General features: G+C 37.7%; 3 protein-coding genes and 1 non-coding gene across 7 annotated transcripts; 3 read left to right on the top strand and 1 right to left on the bottom strand.

The window, feature by feature from the left end:
- Positions 1–147: 147 nt before the first annotated feature.
- LOC137733435 (NAC domain-containing protein 71-like) lies at positions 148–3,385 on the top strand. Of its 3 annotated transcripts, XR_011068478.1 has the most exons (9): positions 148–374; positions 661–935; positions 1,121–1,249; positions 1,344–1,574; positions 1,674–1,844; positions 1,934–2,063; positions 2,701–2,785; positions 3,034–3,142; positions 3,260–3,385. XR_011068478.1 is itself a non-coding variant. In XM_068472585.1 (6 exons), the coding sequence occupies exons 1-6, from the start codon at positions 182–184 to the stop codon at positions 2,003–2,005; spliced, it is 1,071 nt and encodes a 356-aa protein (XP_068328686.1). In that variant the 5' UTR covers positions 148–181; the 3' UTR covers positions 2,006–2,554. The 3 variants fall into 3 exon arrangements, 1 of the variants encoding a protein (XP_068328686.1); XR_011068477.1 differs by lacking the exons at positions 2,701–2,785; positions 3,034–3,142; positions 3,260–3,385 and adding an exon at positions 2,191–2,554; XM_068472585.1 differs by lacking the exons at positions 2,701–2,785; positions 3,034–3,142; positions 3,260–3,385 and having other exon boundaries at positions 1,934–2,554.
- Positions 3,386–3,716: 331 nt separating this feature from the next.
- LOC137734377 (uncharacterized) lies at positions 3,717–11,721 on the top strand. The gene is made up of 11 exons (XM_068473654.1): positions 3,717–4,032; positions 4,362–4,630; positions 4,946–5,092; positions 5,197–5,481; positions 5,634–6,032; positions 6,127–6,407; positions 9,174–9,418; positions 9,707–9,981; positions 10,167–10,295; positions 10,390–10,620; positions 10,720–11,721. The coding sequence occupies exons 1-11, from the start codon at positions 3,834–3,836 to the stop codon at positions 10,924–10,926; spliced, it is 2,667 nt and encodes an 888-aa protein (XP_068329755.1). The 5' UTR covers positions 3,717–3,833; the 3' UTR covers positions 10,927–11,721.
- Positions 6,845–6,930, bottom strand: TRNAM-CAU (transfer RNA methionine (anticodon CAU)). The gene is given in 2 exon segments: positions 6,845–6,880; positions 6,893–6,930. It is a non-coding gene; the product is annotated as a tRNA-Met (tRNA).
- LOC137733433 (NAC domain-containing protein 53-like) lies at positions 10,978–18,532 on the top strand. 2 transcript variants are annotated; one of them, XM_068472581.1, is made up of 7 exons: positions 10,978–11,091; positions 11,822–14,728; positions 15,162–15,769; positions 16,066–16,395; positions 16,506–16,715; positions 16,807–17,711; positions 17,857–18,532. In XM_068472581.1, the coding sequence occupies exons 2-6, from the start codon at positions 14,530–14,532 to the stop codon at positions 16,996–16,998; spliced, it is 1,539 nt and encodes a 512-aa protein (XP_068328682.1). In that variant the 5' UTR covers positions 10,978–11,091; positions 11,822–14,529; the 3' UTR covers positions 16,999–17,711; positions 17,857–18,532. The 2 variants fall into 2 exon arrangements, with proteins under 2 accessions (XP_068328682.1, XP_068328683.1); XM_068472582.1 differs by lacking the exon at positions 10,978–11,091 and having other exon boundaries at positions 14,588–14,768.
- Positions 18,533–20,683: the final 2,151 nt, after the last annotated feature.

Raw genomic sequence — 20,683 nt, 5'->3', positions numbered from 1 at the left:
TCTTTGATAATTTTTGTTATTTGATCTTCTTCATTTTATCCGATCTGACGATCAAAAATTAAAAAAATACGTGAGAAATAAAATGTGATAGGTTGATATCACAGTATAAAATACTTGCAGCTGCACCTTCTTCTCAGTCCACACAAACACACGCGCGCACACACACAGAGAAAAGAAACTCATGGAAACAGTGGGAAGTAAGAGAAAAACAAGGGGAGGAGGTGGTTCTTCAGGGCAGGTCGGGTTCAGATTCCACCCCACTGGGGAGGAACTGGTGGACCATTACTTGAAGCTCAAGAAGCAGGACCAGGATTTCAAAGCTGAAAACATCCCTGAAATCGATGTCTGCGACTTCGACCCTGGGGATTTGGCTGGTAATTATTCAGTCTCTCTCTCTTTCTTCACTGTTTATTTCTCATTATTCATAAAAATAGTATGTTGTTTTGTATTTAGTATGTGGTTTTTGAAGAACTGAATTGGGTTGGCATCAATTTCGTGTTTTGATTTTATTTGGTGCTGTTGGTGTACTTGGTTTTTTCTCGCTAACAATTATGTATGAGCTTCCAAAGGGAAAAATTTGCTCTGTTTTTAGCACTTGGTTTTTCAGGACTTGAATTTGGTTGGCCTCACTTTCTTGGTTGGAATTGTTGCAATTTTCAGCTCTCATGCCATCCGACGATATGGAGTGGTACTTCTTCGGCCGAAAGGATTATAAGTACAAGAACAGCAAGCGGTCCAACAGAACCACACCAGGAGGCAACTGGAAAATCACAGGCAAGGAGCGTGTGATCAAGGCTCGGCGGTCCAAAGCTGTCATTGGTAAGAAGAGGACCTTGACTTTCTACCGGCGTTGTGAGCCTAAACCGAAAAAAACCAACTGGGTCATGCACGAGCACTATCTCATAGATAGTGAAGCCAATCCTAAACTGCCTCAGGTCGCTCTCTTTTCCAGTTGCAGAGTTTGCTATTTTGTTCTTTGTTTATTATCTTTGGATTATGCGACATCAAATTTGTGTGTCGGATTGATGTTTCCGTGTTTAACATACATGAAGTAATAGTTTTGAAGAGTGGCAATTGGATTGGATCTATAGCTCATAATATTGTTGTCCAACTTATGCAGAAGGATTTCGTTATCTGTCGCATGAAGAAAAAATATGATGAGGAGGATACCTCAATCTGTGAAGTTGAACTTGGCAGCTGTAGTGTGTCTAATGTTGAAGATCATGCTGCAGCTGTCGTGACTCCAGGGGTGAGAATGAGAATCATCTTGTCTTTTAACATTTATCTCATGGATCATGAGAAATTTATCGAAACTTAATGCATCACTCTTTGATTCTCTTCAGTCACAGGATAACAGTTCCTCTACACTCCTATCATCAGGATACATAGAGCTGGAAGATGTTCTGCAAGCCAATGGCACTAATGATGATTGTAATGTAATACAATCACCATTTGGAGATAATAATTGTTCTTATACCAATAAGAATGATATTTCAACCTGTGATGAAGGTGAACCTCATAGTTTCACCATATCTGATTTCGAAAATGAAACTCCACATGATATGTGTCAGGAGGTGAGAATAAAAATGCTTATTTGAATATTTCTAATATGAACTTTATTAACACAAAAGTGTATCAAAATTTAACCTGCTTGTTTGTGATTTTTAATCCAGTTATGTGCTCAGTCACAAAAAGACATGGATTTACTCTGGTTACATGTCGCACAAGAGTCACCAACATATGTTATATCCAAGAATAATGTTTCTACCAGTAATGACGATGAAAAATTTAGGAACACCGTTTCTAATTCTGAAAATCAAGCTATGAATAAAAGGATTTCAGAGGTGAGAATGAGCCTCTTTAAACATTTTGTTATATGAACTTCTTGTGGATATATTCTAACTTAGCTCCTTGTTCATGATTCTTAATCTAGGTATGTCCTCCACCAGAAGAAGATCTGGAAATTTTCTTTTATCCACCTCAACTAGAGGACTACACATTGTAGCCGCCAATGAAAACAACAGTGGGAGATGTTTTGCATGACAATAACTATATTGCATGCAGTGAGTTTCAATCCTGAATCTGAAGCTAATGACTTTTTTCCCACGAAGTTCTTGAATAAGGTTATAGTTAACTATGGTTATTAGTCCTATGTAGAAGTAACATAAACTTATTTTGAATGATTACAAGCTACCGAAGTGCAGTAAGGAGTGGTACAAACACCGAAGTAGTGCCATGGATGTGTAAAATGCCTTTATGCATTAGCTAAAGGAGACTAGTAAAGAGGCCCTTTGAATTAGGCATGGAAGAGGTAGCTAGAAGTAACTGAAAGCGTTCTTTCAAGTTCCCAGAAATATCTCCCTCAAGTCGTTAATCAAGTCCCCCATGGAATAATGTTTCAACCAAGCTATAATGCTAGCCTTGTTGGCAATGCTTTTGTTTGTTCTGCAGCTGTTGCCGCGTGGCTGCTGTAGTATCTATCAGTTTGCATATTAGCGTTACTTGAGATGTATTTTTGTTATATTTGGAATGATTATCAAAACATATGGTTGTAGTTTAAGGTCTTGAACCTTTTTGTAAGTATCCTTGTGTATTGTTTATCAGAACCTCTTAACTTTGAATGGTCTTTTGCATATTCTTTTCTCTTTCTATATATGCAACGTCAATTGTTACATATTGTCTATGTTACACCCAACCAAGGAGAAAAGATATCCAAAAGGATACACGGCTGCAATTAGGCTGCCACAAGGATACTTAAGAGTACGATGCCCATCGTACTCTCTGGGTGAGTCTCCTGCCTTGTCTTTCTTAGTTAATGTTCCATGTCAAAGAATCTCATTTATAATACTCTGAAGAAAATCTTTAAAATATACATCCTTTTGAAGGTGCTAGCTATCCTAACTGGGAAATCCTTTTGAAGGCCTCCTTCACAAACAATGGAAATTTAATAAATTATAGGCTTTCTCTGGTTGTATTCTTTTGTGTAGGATGGTAGTTCTTACATTTGTATTTTTTTGGTTATTCTCGATGCAGTGACTGGAATGGAAGTAAACAAGGCCATGTGTTCAAATTCCTTAGATCACAGGGTTTTGAATCAACATATGATACTGCTCATCAATATACAGATGCGGATGCTCACAAGGTTGGTGTTTTCTGGATTTAAATTCTGAAATCGGTGATTTACATGGCTGCCACAGGGCCCATCTATACAGTGCTCATCATCTGTTTTAACGGAATATTTGTATTTTATATCCGACAGTGGGTTAGCCACCGTAATCATAGGGGAAACATCTGCGGTGTTGACTTCATTTGGCTTTGTAATCCCAATAAGTCACGAAAACCACTAAAGACTAGTTGGTGCGAAGCTGTTTTTGGAATATTACGGGTAAGCAATTTGGTTTCCATATTCTATATTACCGATTTTCTCAATTAAACTTTCTCGTTCTAGCTTATCGACTCTTTATCCTACACGATGTCGCAACCTACCCTCATTTAATCTTCTATTGAGAAAAAGCGATACAAAATTTTCTCATGATCCCTGTAGCTTTTCAGTCCTCCGAGGAAGCACGCCCACCCAACCGTACGGCAAACAGTTACACACGTAGGATTCCCCGGGGTCCCACCAAAAGTCACGACCAAAAAAATTCCACAGCCCAGCCCACCATGTAAAAGCAGAAGCAGAAGCAGAAGCTTAATGGTTTCTTCCGTAAGCAAAAAGCGTCCGCTGAAAACCACAAAGACTTGATCAACACCAAGTCAATTTCCGTGCTGTTTCTCTTGTTTTCTTAATCCTACAAAAACCCAGCCAGCACTCCCCTGCTCCTTCATGAAAGATGATGGCTTCCAATGGAATCCGCTTCACCAGAGTAGAAGTAGGAGACCTGTTACTGCCAGTGGGATTCCGATTCCACCCCACAGAAGAAGAGCTGATAAGCCATTACTTGAAGTTGAAGCTCCGGGGAATGGATTCCCTCGTCGGCGACGCCATCCGTGAAATCAATATCTGCAACTACGAGCCCTGGGACTTGCCTGGTAATTTTTTGCAAAACCCCAGGTCTTAAATTTTCATTATTTTTCTTAGTCCGATGAGTCTGATAATCTGCATTTGCCATTGGGTATTTGGGTTTAATCCAAACGTAACTTACTACTAATCCCAGTTCATAAAGTTACTATTTTTTTTTCTCGAGTGACAATTTTACGAAGGTCAGAGATTTCAGCACTCAACACTCCTCTGTGAGTTGGAAAAATTGTAAAATGGAGTGCGAAAATCTCTACACTTTTACTGATACATTTTAGTTTGCATTTGAATGAGTCTAAAAATGTGTATGCAATTGGTTGAATCCAAATGTCGTTTTATGCAGCGATTTCATGGATAAAGTCGGATGATGAATGGTACTTCTACAACCGACCAATTTACAAAAAAAACGGCAGAAACGAAATTGAAAGGGCGACGGACACAGGCTTCTGGAAGATCACTGGGCAGGATAAAATAGTCAAGGCTCGAGACAACAAAACTATCGGTAAAAAGAGGATTCTGACATTTCGCCAAGGTCGCGGTCGTAATGCCCCAGTTACCAACTGGGTCATGCATGAGTTTTACATCCCTCAAATCAATCCTAATGCTAATCAGGTCATCATTCTCTGTCTGTTTTCAGGTTTTTGTTAATATTGTGATCGATATATTATGTACAATTTGCAGCATTGTATGAGGCAAGTTCTAAACCGGAGGCTGGACGGGTTTTGGTTGTGAAACTCAAGTCTATTTGGCTTGGTTCCAAGGGGTTTTGGTTTTGAAATCATTGAATGGATCAAAATCGAAACCCCTTCTAGCCAAATTGGCTTCTTCTGTAAATCTGCAAAGTTTAGCGGCTTTTGGTTTGGAACCTTGTTTAATTTTCTGTTGGTGATACTTCATTACATAATTGGTTTTCCAACTTATTTGCAGAGGGATTTCGTTCTCTGTCACGTAAAGAAGAAATCAGGTAAGAATACGGATGGTGCAACCTGTGATGAAGGTGAATCTAGTAATTACAACAATGCACCTGACTTTGAAAATCAACTGCAACCAGCACATAATATGCACGTTGAAGAGGTGAGAATGTCGAGCACGAATGGTAATTAAAACTTCTTCATATATATAGACGGAGCAAAAGAAACAGATCCAAAACCTTTGCTTGTTTGTTGTTCATTATGCAGGAACATAATCAGCCACCACAAAATGTGGACATTTTTCAGAGGCACATGGGTAGTTTGCTTGCAGATGCGCATGGTAATAATGATTACCATGGAATGGAGGAAAATTCGGAAGAGTTTGTAAATGGATTTTTTGCGGATGACCCGTATCAGGATTACAGTGAAGAAATAACTCGCGATAACGTCTTTAACGACTCCACTATGCCACAGTCACCTAGGAAGGTGTATTTAAAGGATTGTGGAGTAAGCAGTGACTCAGACACCGAAGTACAACATCGAGCTGCAGAGGTAAAAATGCTTTCTTCCATGGAATCTTAAAATCAAATTTTGTCATTGTGTTGATAGTTTTCACAGGTCAAATGCTAGAGCTTCGCTTAACTTTTTGGTATTGGAGGCTTTGGAAACTTGCTCATATTTTCTGATTATTATTAATTTTTTAGGGCTCGAGTTTACAAATGCTTAGTGTGCCACAAGCTAGTTCGAGCCACTCCAGAAGAGAGGAAGGTGTTATGCTTCGTAACCAGACCTTAAGACAGGCTGCTTCCTCTATCAATGTGTTACCTAAACCTCAGACTGATCGTCTTCAATCAGTCAGTGATGAAGATTCTGGTACAAATCAAATAACAAGCAGGCTGCAAAGTGCATCAAGACCCATTAATGCCTTAAAATTAAAGAGTGCTTCCTCTGTGGATGTAGATGCAGTTAGCCTTCAGATTAACTCTATTCAGTTAGCCTGCAACGAACACTATAACAATGAGAGAACACGCAGAAGAACATATCCAACAAGTGCCCTCGTAGCACTAGGCAAACCTAATGAATTAGAACAGCAGCAAAGCAAGGTGAGTGAGAGAACCCAAACTGCAGCACGGAGAACATGAATAATGATTCTTTGGAGAGGCTATTTCCACAACTTAATCTGGTTTATTTTTGCAGGCCAAAGAAGCTGCAGAGCGTCGAGCTGCTGTTGATTTTCCCCCGAAGAGGAACTTTATATCAGAATCTAACAAAGACATAGAGGAAAGCAATAATACAGAAAAGGGTTTGAAGCAGACGCACAATGCAACCACCGCCGGCAATTGGATGAGCTGTTCTTTGATTTCCTGGGAAACGTCCCCCCCATTAACAAGTCCCCCATCAGTATACCTTTTCAACACGGTTCTAGGTGCAATATTGTTCTTTGTTTTTGCTCGGGAATTAGTTTTATACGGGCAGTGGTGATAGATGAGCGTCTCACAATGAATAATATGCCAGACTTAGTGGTTTCTTATTGCTGCTATAAAACGTGGGAGTACCAGCCATGTTTTGCAGTGATGAAATGTTTATATTTGGCATAGCCTATGGAGTTTGACATGTTTCTGTTTCTACGAACCAGATGTAATGATGTATGGCTGGTACTGGAATCTCAGTACGGTATATTGTTTTTTGTTTAATCATTTGGCTTGGGATATTTTCTTAAAATTGTGAAAGATAAATACTATTAAACCATGATGGTGTTAGAAGCTGAAACGTTAAAGAAATCATATGGAAATTCCAACTGTTAGAATATCATTTAAAACTGTGAAAGATAAATATTACTAGACTACGTTGGTGTTGTTAGAAGTTGGAAGTTCAAATGTTTACGTTTCCTATAATTACAAAAGATAAAAATGAATGGGGTGAGAGAGGCTCGAACTCTCGACCTCAGGATCACTCAGAATGCTATGAGACCTACGCGCTAGCCAACTGCGCCACCACCCCAATGTTGTTCAAAAGTTGTGTTACGTATAATTTAAAAACAAATAAAATGTATGGGTCAAAGGTTGTATTACGTAACTTTAAAGCCCACAACCAACCTCAAAAATTATGCTTGTCAAAAATGATTTGAAGGAGACCTGCATTACCATTCAAAATTGATACTTAAAAAGATTACGCCACAATTTGTGGGCCAAGATATTTATAAGCATATGAATATTTACATTGTTGTCACATTAAATATGACTCACAAGCCCCCCAACGTAAGTGCCATAATGAGTCCCCAGCCACCGCATCAATGGGGTATATATCTTTCTGGCGACGAAAATTTTGAATTTTTAACAAATAGTGATAGATGCACTTTTTCAATTTCAATTATGTTTGTCGTGTGAGTTTATTATGTATTGAACATGCATGCACAATAAAATTAGAGAATTTATAAAAAGTTCGACACTTATTCTTTTATAAAAGTTACTGCTAGAGAATGATCTTAGAGACCGTAAAATTAGATGGGCTAGTTATGAAAAAGTTTATCGGTCCAAAAATATGGTAAGATTGAGTGATCATTATGTAACTTGAGATAAAGATAGGTCATGATTTTGGAGGGGAAGAGGTACTTGAGACTACATGGTGAGGAAGTAGTTGAGACTTGTGGGTGAGGTATTAAAGCCCTATTGGATATCGCCATTCTCCAATCACAAAATTCTGAAATATATATTTTTTTATAAAGAGGGAGGAAACAAGGGGATTCCTCCACCCACATCAATTATGACATCGCGTTATATGTCTTTCATAAATGAGTGACGTTAAAGAGATCAATTTTTTAGATTAGTTTTTGTAAATTATATAATGTGGTAATTGATGGTTGGACTTTTTTAACTCATTAAAATAAAATCTTAATCCTTAATCATTAATCATTACATCACGCAGTCTATCAAAAATGGTCTAAAAATTTAGTTTCTTTCGCAGTTTCCTCACAAAATATGTGATATCGTGATCTTATTCGATTTGACGTTGAGATGTCTTTAGAGTAGAGCAGTCGTTTCCAAAGTTTCTATGTGATGACAGTGGATCAGAGATAAAAATCACCCAACCTGGCAATGCCAATTGCAAATGGAATCTGGAAACGTGAGAAAATTGAAAGGACTATTCCACAGCCAAGGTACGTGGTTTTATATTTTCACATGTGTTGCTCTTAAACATCTTGTCTCAATTGCAACTTTAAAAATAGAGTACGGTGCAATTTGGTTATCAATTATTATCCAAGTAAAAATTAAGTCTCTTTAAATTCATTAAAAATTGTCAATTTCATCCCTACTAGAAGATTCAAAGTTATTTTATTTAAATTCTATCAATTTAAGTCACGTGACTAGTATATGATATACTTTAAGAGATCATACCGTTATGTATCGAGGATGAGTATTTTGACTTATTTTTACGTGTTTAGAAGAGTCGATAAATGTAAAGGTTTTGGCCCTTTTTGATTGAACTATTTGTTTTAGTGAAGCTTAGAGTTAATAATTTGGTTAGGGGACTAGGAGTATACACATGAATGCAGTTTTGTAGAATTGAAAACCATGGATGATCAACTTGAGTTTAATCTTCCTTAGTACTCTCTTCAAACTTCGAATATTACGCGATCTCTTCCTCCCTTAAAATATACGATGATGATTACGGTTGATTTGAACAAATTAAAATAAAATAAAATATCGAAATTAAGAGTGCAAAAGGTGAAAATGATGCGTAAAAATCACTCTCTATTACAAAAGCCTAGTATCATTACGAGTTACTTTAACACATCATTTTTTCACTACATGCACGATTCATACTTATTTGTTACCGTTATGCTGAAAAAGTTAAAGAAAATTAACGAATAAAAACAAATACAAGGTGTAAATTATAAAAACGAGAGTATAAAAATCAATTCTTATCGAGTGCTTTGGGACTTGTAATTTAATGTAGGAAAAGGACGTGTAACTTCCCCTGAGATTTTATGAGTTGGGAAAGATTCCAAGTGTTAAAAGTATTCTAAAAGCTAAACTTGCAAGGGGGGTTGTCTACCAAAAAAAATTAAAGGAAAAAGTAAACTTCCGAGAGGGGTTGGAATAAAAGGACAAAAATATATAAATAAAAAATAAAAGCGTGGCATGTCAGCAAACTTGTTTGGGAAGTCCGACACTTGATTGGCTGGATCAAATAGTACTGAGTATTCTGAAGTGACTTTATAAAATACTTGCAAACTTCTCATTTCACGCAAACACGCGCACGCACACACGCACACTTACGCTGAGAGAAAAGAAACACATGGAAACACTGGGAAGTAAGAGAAAAACAAGAGGAGGAGGGGGTTCAGGGCAGGTCGGGTTCAGATTCCACCCCACCGGGGAGGAACTGGTGGACCATTACTTGAAGCTCAAGAAACAGAACCAGGATTTCAAAGCTGAAAACATCCCTGAAGTCGATGTCTGCAACTTCGACCCTGGGGATTTGGCTGGTAATTATTCAGTCTCTCTCACTCTTTCTTCATTGTTTATTTCTCATTATTCATAAAAATAGTATGTTGTTTTGTATTTAGTATGTGGTTTTTGAAGAACTGAATTGGGTTGGCATCAATTTCGTGTTTTGATTTTATTTGGTGCTGTTGGTGTACTTGGTTTTTTCTCGCTAACAATTATGTATGAGCTCCCAAAGGGAAAAATTTGCTCTGTTTTTAGAAATTGGTTTTTCAGGACTTGAATTTGGTTGGCCTCAATTTCTTGGTTGGAATTGTTGCAATTTTCAGCTCGCATGCCATCCGACGATATGGAGTGGTACTTCTTCGGCCGAAAGGATTATAAGTACAAGAACAGCAAGCGGTCCAACAGAACCACACCAGGAGGCTACTGGAAAATCACAGGCAAGGAGCGTGTGATCAAGGCTCGGCGGTCCAAAGCTGTCATTGGTAAGAAGAGGACCTTGACTTTCTACCGGCGTTGTGAGCCTAAACCGAAAAAAACCAACTGGGTCATGCACGAGCACTATCTCATAGATAGTGAAGCCAATCCTAAACTGCCTCAGGTCGCTCTCTTTTCCAGTTGCAGAGTTTGCTATTTTGTTCTTAGTTTATTATCTTTGGATTATGCGACATCAAATTTGTGTGTCGGATTGATGTTTCCGTGTTTAACATACATGAAGTAATAGTTTTGAAGTGTGGCAATTGGATTGGATCTATAGCTCATAATATTGTTGTCCAACTTATGCAGAAGGATTTCGTTATCTGTCGCATGAAGAAAAAATCCGATGAGGAGGATACCTCAATCGGTGAAGTTGAACTTGGCAGCTGTAGTGTGTCTAATGTTGAAGATCATGCTGCAGCTGTTGTGACTCCAGGGGTGAGAATGAGAATCGTCTGGTCTTTTAACATTTATCTCATGGATCACTATAAATTTATCGAAACTTAATGCATCACTCTTTGATTCTCTTCAGTCACAGGATAACAGTTCCTCTACACTCCTATCATCAGGATACATAGAGCTGGAAGATGTTCTGCAAGCCAATGGCATTAATGATGATTGTAATGAAATACAATCACCATTTGGAGATAATAATTATTCTTATACCAATAAGAATGATATTTCAACCTGTGATGAAGGTGAACCTCATAGTTTCACCGTGTCTGTTTTCGAAAGTGAAGCTCCACATAATATTTCTCAAGAGGTGAGAATAAAAATGCTTATTTGAATATTTCTACTATGAACTTTAATAAAACAAAAGTGTCTCAAAACTTAACCTGCTTGTTTGTGATTTTCACTCCAGTTATGTGCTCAGTCCCAAAAAGACATGGATTCACTCCGGTTACATGTCGTTCAAGAGTCACTAACATGTGTTGTATCCAAGAATAATGTTTCTACCAATGATAACGATGAACAATTTAAGAACATCGTTCCTAATTTTGAAAATCAAGTTATGAATAAAAAGATTTCAAAGGTGAGAATAAGCCTCTTTAAACATTTTGTTATATAAACTTCTTATGGATATAGTCAAACTTAGCTTCTTGTTCATGATTCTTAATCTAGGTATGTCCTCCACCAGAAGAAGATCTGGAATTTTTCTTTTATCTACCTCAACTAGAGGACTACACATTGTAGCCGCCAATGAAAACAACAATGGGAGATGTTTTGCATGACAGTGAGTTTCAATCCCGAATCTGAAGCTAATGACTTTTTTCCCACCAAGTTCTTGAATAAGGTTATAGTTAACTATGATTATTAGTCCTATGAAGAAATAACATAAACTTATTTTGAATGACTACAAACTTTTGAAGTGCAGGAGTGGTACGAACACTGAAGTAGTGCCATGGATGTGTAAAATTCTATTATGCATTAGCTAAACGAGAATAGTAAAGAGGGCGTTTGAATTAGGCATGGATGAGGTAGCTGGCAGCAACTGAAAGCCTTCTTTCAAGTTTGCAGAAATATCTTCCTGAAGTCGTTAATCAAGTCCTCCACGGAATAATGTTTCGACCAAGCCGTAAAGCTAGCCTTATTGGCAATGCTTTTGTTTGTTCTGCAGCTGTTGCCGCGTGGCGGCTGTAGCATTACTTGAGATAGTATTTTTGTTATATTTGGGATGACTATCAAAACATATGGTTGTAGTTTAAGGTGTTAAACCTTTGTGTAAGTATCCTTTTGTAATGTTTATCAGGGAAAAGGATCCTCGTCGGATCTTTTCCTGTGATCGTGATCGTTCATCGTATATCGTACGGTCAATTTTCGTTAAGTACTATTTATATTTAATCGTAGGATGCTTTTCCATTTATCAGAACCGCTTAACGTTGAATGGGCTTTTGCATATACTTCTCTCTTTCTATATATGCAATGTCAATTGTTACATGTTGTCTTATGTTACACCCAACTAGGGAGAAAAGAGATCGAAAGGATACACGGCTGCAAACAATTTGGCAAGCAAAATGTGCCCCATGAACATGGCAGTGCTGCAATTTGGCAAGCAAAACGTGCCCCATGAACATGACAGTGCTATAACACATTGAGGTGAGGATGAGATCGACACTGAATTGAGCGAACTAATTGAAGATGAAAAAAAGATTGAAAACTCAAAGTTGGAGGCCGGTGGTGGGCATTTGGGAAAGTCGGGCTGATCGGGTGTCTTCATTTAAGCGGTGATACAGAAGAAGAACAAAACGAAGTGAGAGGTCGGGGTTAGGGAAAACTGTCGAGTCTCAAGCTCGACGACCGGGAGAAGCAAAACGAAATTAGGATTTGGCCAAAAAAGAAGCAACGCTATGGATACCAAAAAATCAGCGGTTCCTAATGGAATAGGTAACAAAGCAACTTTGGAGGACCTTCTGCTTGGGCCGACTAGCCAAACCACCTCCGCCAACCGGTTACTCTCTGCCGAAATTCAAGCGTTTGAAGCAAGTTCAACTCCACCGGAAATTCCCAAGTGCTATGTCTTTGAATCCATTGATCCTAGAGCGCTAGATTCATTTATTCTACATGCTTCCAAAGATCCACTTCTAATCCACCTGCCGAATTATGGAAGAGAGCTTGGAATCGAACCAAAAATCAAAGATGTCTAGTTAATTAAATTCCACTCCAATGGCCAAGATATGGTGGAAGAGACAACCGAAAAAAGTGAAGAAAAACGAGTCTCAAGCTTTGAAATTTAAGAGAACACAAAAATATGCATTGCCTCGTTGTCTTGCATCTACACCAAATTTTAAGGCTACACGGTGGAAGAAAGGAACAGGAAGAAGAAACATGGAGTGGTTTCTCATTTCAATGATCCACCATCTATGACTTAATCTTGGCATGGTCAGGTTAAGGACTTTAAATTAAGCGCTTGTTAGGAGGCAACCCAATCAGGTTCTTGCGTTCCTTATTTTTCGTTATTTTTTCGTATTTTCTTCATTCTTTACCTGGACTGGTCATTGCATGCTTTTGTTATGGTTTTACATTGCAGACAATGTTTAGTTTAGGTTTGTGGGGAGAGAGTACAATTTTTGTTACTATTTTATGTTGAGTCGTTTGAATTTTTGTTTTTAAGGTAAAAAAAAAGTTAAGGTATTTATGTTCCAAGTTGATAAATATTGATTTCTTCATACATAGAATGTTTCGAGCATGTTTAGTTTGTCATTGCAGATGTGTTTGGGGTGGTTTTATGGTTAAAAGCAAGATTCTAAAAAACGTTAGGCACTAGTCGGGCGGTAGGCTGGCGCCTAGGCAGCCTAGGCAAATTTAGGTAAATTTTTTGTATATCTTGTAAATAAGTGCATATTGACACTTACAAAAAATTATACTTGTATGAAATCCATGGATAAGATAATAGAAGAATGATAAAATGCAAAAAGAGTATCCAACAAGTCCAAATTTTAAAAACATATTAAGCATATATGCCATATAACCATAGTGAGGAATATTGTAGGACGACACATGTACAACAAATTCACAATTTAAAACAACATAAAATGGAAAAAAGGAGGTAAATAAGGAACTTTAGTAATATAAGATACTTATCTTTAGCATCCCGGAATTTAAGTTGATACACAACACTCCTATTCTATAAAATTAACAAAATTTCAAGGTATAATTAGAACTTAGACTTTAAACAAATTTAAAAAAAAAATAAAAAATAAAAAATAAATTAAAAAGCTGCCTAGCACCACCTAGAGCCAAACCGATTTTTCCGGCTATTTTGCACAAAATTGCCCAGTTACAAGGCATCTAGTGCCTAGGCGGCCGCCTAGGACGTTTTTTAGAACAGTGGTTAAAAGGCCAAAGAAAGGAGAAGAATGCATGTAAAGTTCATATTTTGGTCTTAATTGATTTAACTGCCCAAATTATATTTAGATGTTTACAAGTTAATTTGATGATGTCAACATGTTTAGAATATTGAATATGATGTTTTGGAATATGTTTGGGGATAAATTCGCTTATATTGTGAATTGATGGGTTTAAAAGCTCTAAAAGTGATAAATAATCAAGGAAAGTTGCTGCAGAAAATTTCCAAATTTTTTCTCATTAAATAACTTTTTGTGACGACCTTCATACAAATATTTTTTCTTTCATAAATTGTCATTTTTCATTACTGCTCATATGTGGTAATATTTCGATTCCCTTTATATAAATTCATCACATACGCTTGTTAAGTGTGAAAGCTTAGGTTATGTGAGAAAATAAAGAGCGAAACTCTTAATTTGAGCCATTAGATCAAATTCAAAAGGGAAATATACATCCATCAGTGCTCAAGCAAAATGAAGGATCAACGTCAGTTGAAGAAAAGAATAGTACAAGCTTGAAGTTTGGCTTTTCAATCTCCAATTACATGAAGGATGAGATTCCTTTAAGAATAAAAACAAAGACAAAGTAAAGGCACGACAGGAAGTGAGTGGGATCCACACTCAAAGCCATTTCCACACTATCAACAAAACTTGGTTTGGCGGCATCATCCCAAGACTTGCAAGTCAAAGAGCAGTGGCACTCACTTGATTGGGTGACTTGTTTTATATATACAAACTTCACTTGCTATGCTTCTTCTTCTTTGTTCTCCCAAGGCAAAAGCATCTGATAATCTTGCTTCCAAATTTCCAAAACATTTGAAGGAGGGATGGGAAACATCAGCAGCACCACCACCACATCAACAACCGCACAATCGGTGCCGGACATGGTGCCTGCGATCAGATTCCATCCAACTGAAGAGGAAATGGCAGACTTCTTGTGGAAGAAAATGAAAAGTCACAACTCCCAAGCCTGCCATTCCCTCCCTGTCATCGATGTCTGCAAGTTCGAGCCTTGGGATTTGCCTGGTAACCCGTTATTCTACCTCACTTTTTCTTTAAAACCAAGGTATTTTTTGTTCACTGTATGATTTTTATGCATGCATAATCTTGTTTGATTTGTTCAAGACTAGGACCTCGTTTGGCGCTAGGATTAGATTGGATTAGATGAGTTACTAGGTTGATGGATGTATGTTGAATGAAGATATAGATATCAACTTCTAAGTTTGTCCAAATTGGAGGTAGAAGATGAATTCGCCACAGTGGAAAGTAAGAACTGGGTTTTGAAGAAAAAGTAGTCCATCTTAGACCTTCAATATAGTGAATTCCCCAATTCAATCCAATTCTAGGCACCGAATGACCCTGAATCTAACAAGTTATCAAATCCAACCAATCCTAGACACTAAACAAGGATATTAAGTAGGTTAATTTCAAATTTTAAACATCTTTCTTTGTGTTGCAGAGCGCATGTTCCCTGACACTCCATATCAAGCTAAGGCATGGTACTCATTCAGCCAGCCTGATTACAAATACATCAATAGTCCTCGCTGCAACAGGATCACTGAGAAAGGCTTCTGGAAAATCACAGGCAAGCCACGAGATATCAGCTCCACACATGTCACTTGCAAAAAGAGAACCTTGACCTTCTACAAAGGTCGTGTGTCTAAATCCGAGAGGACTGGCTGGGTGATGCACGAGTACTATTTCACTAAACCTAAACAGGGTTCTAATACCAGTCAGGAGAGGGATCCGCTGAGGGACTTTGTTCTTTACCGCTTAAAGAAGAAGCCAAATTCTATGTCTGATAACAAGAAGCTTCAGGATAATTTGATCAGTGATGATTTAACTGATCCGGGTAATGGTAGTTGCATTGCATCTAGTTCCGGAAATGATCAAGCAGCTACTGCTGCTGCAATGAATCATGATATGACTCCAGCTGCAGAAGAACTTCTTGCATACAAAGAGCTAGTAGATGATCTGTTTGACAGTGGAAATCATGATCGTGGTGAACCTAGTGGCGGCATCTCATCTGATTCTACTGATCAAGTTATACGTGACATGATTCAACAGGTTTGGTTTTATGTCCCCCTCGTATGTATATCTTTATTTAATTATTTTGTTTTCATAAACACGGGATTGGAGGGAGGTTTCTGGATGTGTTGGTTCTCTCTCCTTCATGACAGAGACTAGCACTTAGTGCCTTTGACGGACATGAGCTAATCTCGCCCAGTCCTCTGTTTTATTAAGAAGAAGAAAGAAAGAAAAAAACCACCTTTTTGAACATTTTCTGATGTAAACTTGATAATATGGAGCACAAAGTATATCAAACTTAGCACTTGCTTATTTTGTGAATCTTAATCTTGCAGTGGAAGTCGTGTGCTCCGGTAGGTGAATATCTGAATTCACTCTTGACTCTTCCTGAGCCACCTCAGCCACCTCAGCCACCTCAGCTTGGAAATGCTCCTGATGTCTGCAGTGATGAATTAGTTGATCCTAGTACTGGTGGCTGCATCACCGGTAATACTGATAACCAAGATGCTGCAATGAATCATATGATTTCCTCTGAAGAAGAAATTCTGGCATACAAACAGCTAGAACGTGCTCTGCTTGGCAATGGCGATCATGATGATGGTGAACCTGGTAGCGGCATTTCATCTGATTTTAATGATCTAGCTGTAGATGATATGATTCTGGAGGTGAGGATGAGTACTCGTTTTAAACATTCTGATGCGAACTTGGTAATACGAAACACAAGAAGTTATTCAAAATTTAACCTTGGCTTTTTTTGTGCATCCTAATATGGCAGCTTTCTGCGGAGCTACATAAAGATTCGGATTCACCCTTTCCTCCTCCTGAGCCACCTCAGACAAATCAGCCACTCCAGCTGGGAGATGCTCCAGACGTCCATAGTGGCGAATTCAGTAACTGTCCATCTCCAACCAATTATGACAACGAATCAGTTATCAACATCGTTTATAATTCTCAAAATCGTGCTACAAGTGAAAGGATTTCCCAGGTGATGATGAATTTTTTATTATATGAACTTAATACGGTGCACTAGAAGTACATCAAAACTTAACACTTGCTTGTCATGATTCTTCATCCAGGCTTATTCTCAGCCAGAAGAAAATCGGGGATCACCCTTTCAACCGCTTGATCAACTACAGAATTATCCATTGCAGTCACCAATATTTTCCTCAGAACTGGGAGAGCTTATGCTTGCCAATACCTATATTGGACGCAACGAGTCGCAATCTTTAAATATAGAGCCTGCGACTCTTTTCCCGCAAAGTTCTTGAATAACAGAGGCATCGTGCACTCTTTCCAATGGCTCCAACCTATGAGAGTCATTGTGATGGGTGTATGATGGGGATAGTGGAGTAACCTGTGATACTGACGCCGAGTTACTCCACAGACGTGCAAAAGATTATACTGCATTAGCTATTGGAGAAACACTCCAATATTGTTAATGAACAACGATACTCTTATCTGTAGGAGAATATTAAGAGGGCCTTGTAAGAATGTGTCTTCAACTCGCATTATTACACCGTGATATTCTCCTACAAATAATTCAAAAACACTCACAGTTATCTACATTTCTGCAACCAAGTTAAGTAGTCTTTGAGGCACAACATTGGTTTTGAACAATTATGTCCAAATCTTTGTTGTGTGTCACAGAATCCCCAAGTTTTTTATGCTTCGACCTTGTTAGGTGAACTTTTGTTGGTACAAAGGAACACCAGGAGATGCAAATGGTTGAAATGCTATTTGGAACTCTACCCTTCTCAGAACGCGACGAGTCCAGATAAAGTAATAATGTCTTTTCTCACAAGCATTATTTGAAGACGATGCTTCCTCTATCAACACAGATACATGTATTCCTCAGACGAGTAGCTCTCTATCCTGCAGTCAAACAACACACGACCGCAATGTACACCAACATCCATTCCTGTCTACCCACATGGAGATGCTCCAAGAAGAATCCGAATGCAGGGCAGTGTCACGAAACAAGGTGAGGAAATCAAGCTGAAAACATGAAGTGAATACTCTCTGGCTTTGTCCCCGTGATTAAACGAATACTTTTATGTTTATCCCTTGACTCTGATAAGCTATTTGCTATGTTCACTGAAGTACTTAATTTGATTTTGTATTTGCAGGACAGTGAAGCTGCAGCTAGCGCATTGTATTGCTTTCTGCTCAAACCGTTTGAAGCAGGCATGGAATGTGCGGCAAAATGAAGGGTTCTTTCAATTTCCAGGAAGCATCTCCATTATGCGATATCTAGTCGTCCATGGTAACAGTATTTCAATTCCAACCAAGTTCTATGATTTTCGATCAAAAGCGGATTTGCTTTGTTCCGCGTTCACTATACAGGAGCTGCTGCTACATGGCTACTGGAGACTCAACTGATACATTAACATAACCAGACACTAATGTGATGTCATGGTTATGAAAAGTGAGGCTTTGAGTTCCATCCTTGATGGAGTACTAGTTACAATTATTATTTTTTTTTAAATGTATGGTTAAAATTGAAGGTCTTAAACTTATCAATGACCTATCTTAACTGTGAAACACCAAAACTTGTATCTTTGTTAATATTGCTTTTATTATCATGTCCTTGAGAATGTTGTATCAAAAGAAAAACATTCTTGTGAATGCGGTTTATTTTGAACATTTGAATGTTGAATGGAGTGTTTTGTATTGCTTTTTTCTTTTTGCTTTTGAACTGTGGCATATGTTTTCTCCTATTTTTGCCACTTGAATACTGGTTTCGGGCATTTTACTGTCATGGCTACTAATGTTATAGACCAAATGGAGCAATGAAGCAACGAATGAGGCAGGGAATTTGAATCTGAGATTTAATTTGAGGAAGAGAAGAATGATGAGACCAAGAGTTAGTTGTCATGTAAAGCACTTACTTTGACGTATTTTTATTCTCTTAAACCATTTAAGCTACAAACTCCTTGATAATTGTCAACGTAAAAGTTTTATGGTAGTCCAATCGATATAAAATCTAGACCACTCTCAAATTGTTGGACGGGTTCAAAGTTATCTTCTAAAAAAGGAAACATATTGTAGCATTGTAAGTGTCTCAGGCTCTCAATCACGAAGGGAACTTGTGTTCCCCATAAAACTCCGTTTGCAATATGAGTCGTAGGCTCACTCCTTAGAGGATCTCTAGTGTGAGATGCAAAAGGCATTAAAACAGTCATTTTATATTTTTGAGTGGCCGAAAGCTCTCCAATAGGCGGGATGTAAAATACATGCCTTGGTCGGAAAAGGAAAATTTGCATATTCTTTTCTTTCACATCTAAATGGCTCTCCGCTAGTCAAATTTCATGGAGAAAATTATATTCTCTTACTTGGACAAAAACATGTCTTTGATTCACATCTTAGAGTCTAGGATGTCTCTTGCTTGGCTATCAAGAGTAATAAGGAACTATTTTTCTAAATAAATAATATCCCTTGCTTCATATGCATGGTGTATAGTAAAGCAATGGGAAGAGGAGCATACGAGCAAGGAATTTGAACATGGGTTAGATAGTATTCTTTTTCTTCTTTCTCTTTTTTTTCAATAGATTGTATTTTTTTTTTTTACTATTGATCTTCAAACATATTTTGTAAATAATTTCCGTGCGCTTTTTTTTTTTTTTTTTTTTTTGTTTTTGTTTTTCATACATGTATTTGACGCACTTCGACCTCGAATGTCCACCTGGACTCCGAATTGAGCTGTGCTAGCTGATACCAGGAAGGTGATGAAACCATAAAGTGTAGTGAGATGGAAAATGTGAATAAATTTAAACCTAACCTAAAAGTGCCTAAATACAAGAGTGCGCATGTGAGCGAGAATTAACCCAATTCACACGTGATGCCAGAGCATAAGCAAAGTACAGTAAAGGTAGGATAAGAATTATACCATTGAAGGTAATCACCTATACCGAGATTTGCCAAGAATCCTCGTTAACATGAAAACTCAGCTACTAAAACCTGGGGGGGCAAAAAATGAGGGTGAGTGGGCCTAAAAATAAAGCTTTGTAAAAACCTTTTCGAAAACATATAACCCCTCGCCATAAAACAAGTATAGTTTCCAAATATAACATACTACGTATTATATGAAAATACTTACCGTAACCAGCAATATCTCAAAAATGCAATACTTCACAAAAATTTGTAAATAAGCATATAACTTCCAGTAATTACTATATCTCGCAGAAATAAACATTCACATCGAGTGCTTTAGACACATGCTGACACATGAGTTCATGTAGAGGTATTCTGACATGAACAAGACTGAGTGTAATAATGATTTATGCTCTAGTACTACAATCACATGAAGACTGGTGCTATGCATAACACATACGAGTCCTAATTGCCTATAGCAATCTGGGATAGGACTGGTACCTACAATGGATCCAAAGTGAGCGTACGGTGCGATGTGAACATACACGTGAAGATTGGTCATGGCTTGGGCGAGTACTGACACCAGTGTAGCACACAATGAACAGTTAACATAATATAGTCATGCCACAGTGATTCGATAATTCTAATCGACATAATACTATTCATAGCCGTAAATCTAATTAAGACATCCCATAGGATTTATAATGATTTCCTAATTTTCATCATTACGTCATTTCCTATAAACGTTAATTTAATTACGGCATCACATAGAAAATTCTTTGTTAGATGTATATATGGAAACTAAACAAATATATATACTATATAAAAGAAAATACCCACTTACAAATCATGTAGTCAAGTCAAACCCGTCTCGTGGACATCAAGGGTCCTTGCGATGCGCTTCACCTAGAAATAAAACCATTTATGTAAATATATAATGTACTAACGTATAAACTCGTTTTTTGTACAAGGTATAGCTAATAAAGAAACTATTTTAAAATGATCGAATTTCGAAGAATGGACAACGAATTTGGGTTCGGCACGTTGAGAAACCTAAGGAGGGACCTTGGGTTCGTCTACATG

Source organism: Pyrus communis, chromosome 5 (genome assembly GCF_963583255.1).
Source record: "Pyrus communis chromosome 5, drPyrComm1.1, whole genome shotgun sequence".
NCBI lineage: Eukaryota > Viridiplantae > Streptophyta > Magnoliopsida > Rosales > Rosaceae > Pyrus > Pyrus communis.
This window is presented reverse-complemented; position numbering and strand designations above follow the sequence as displayed.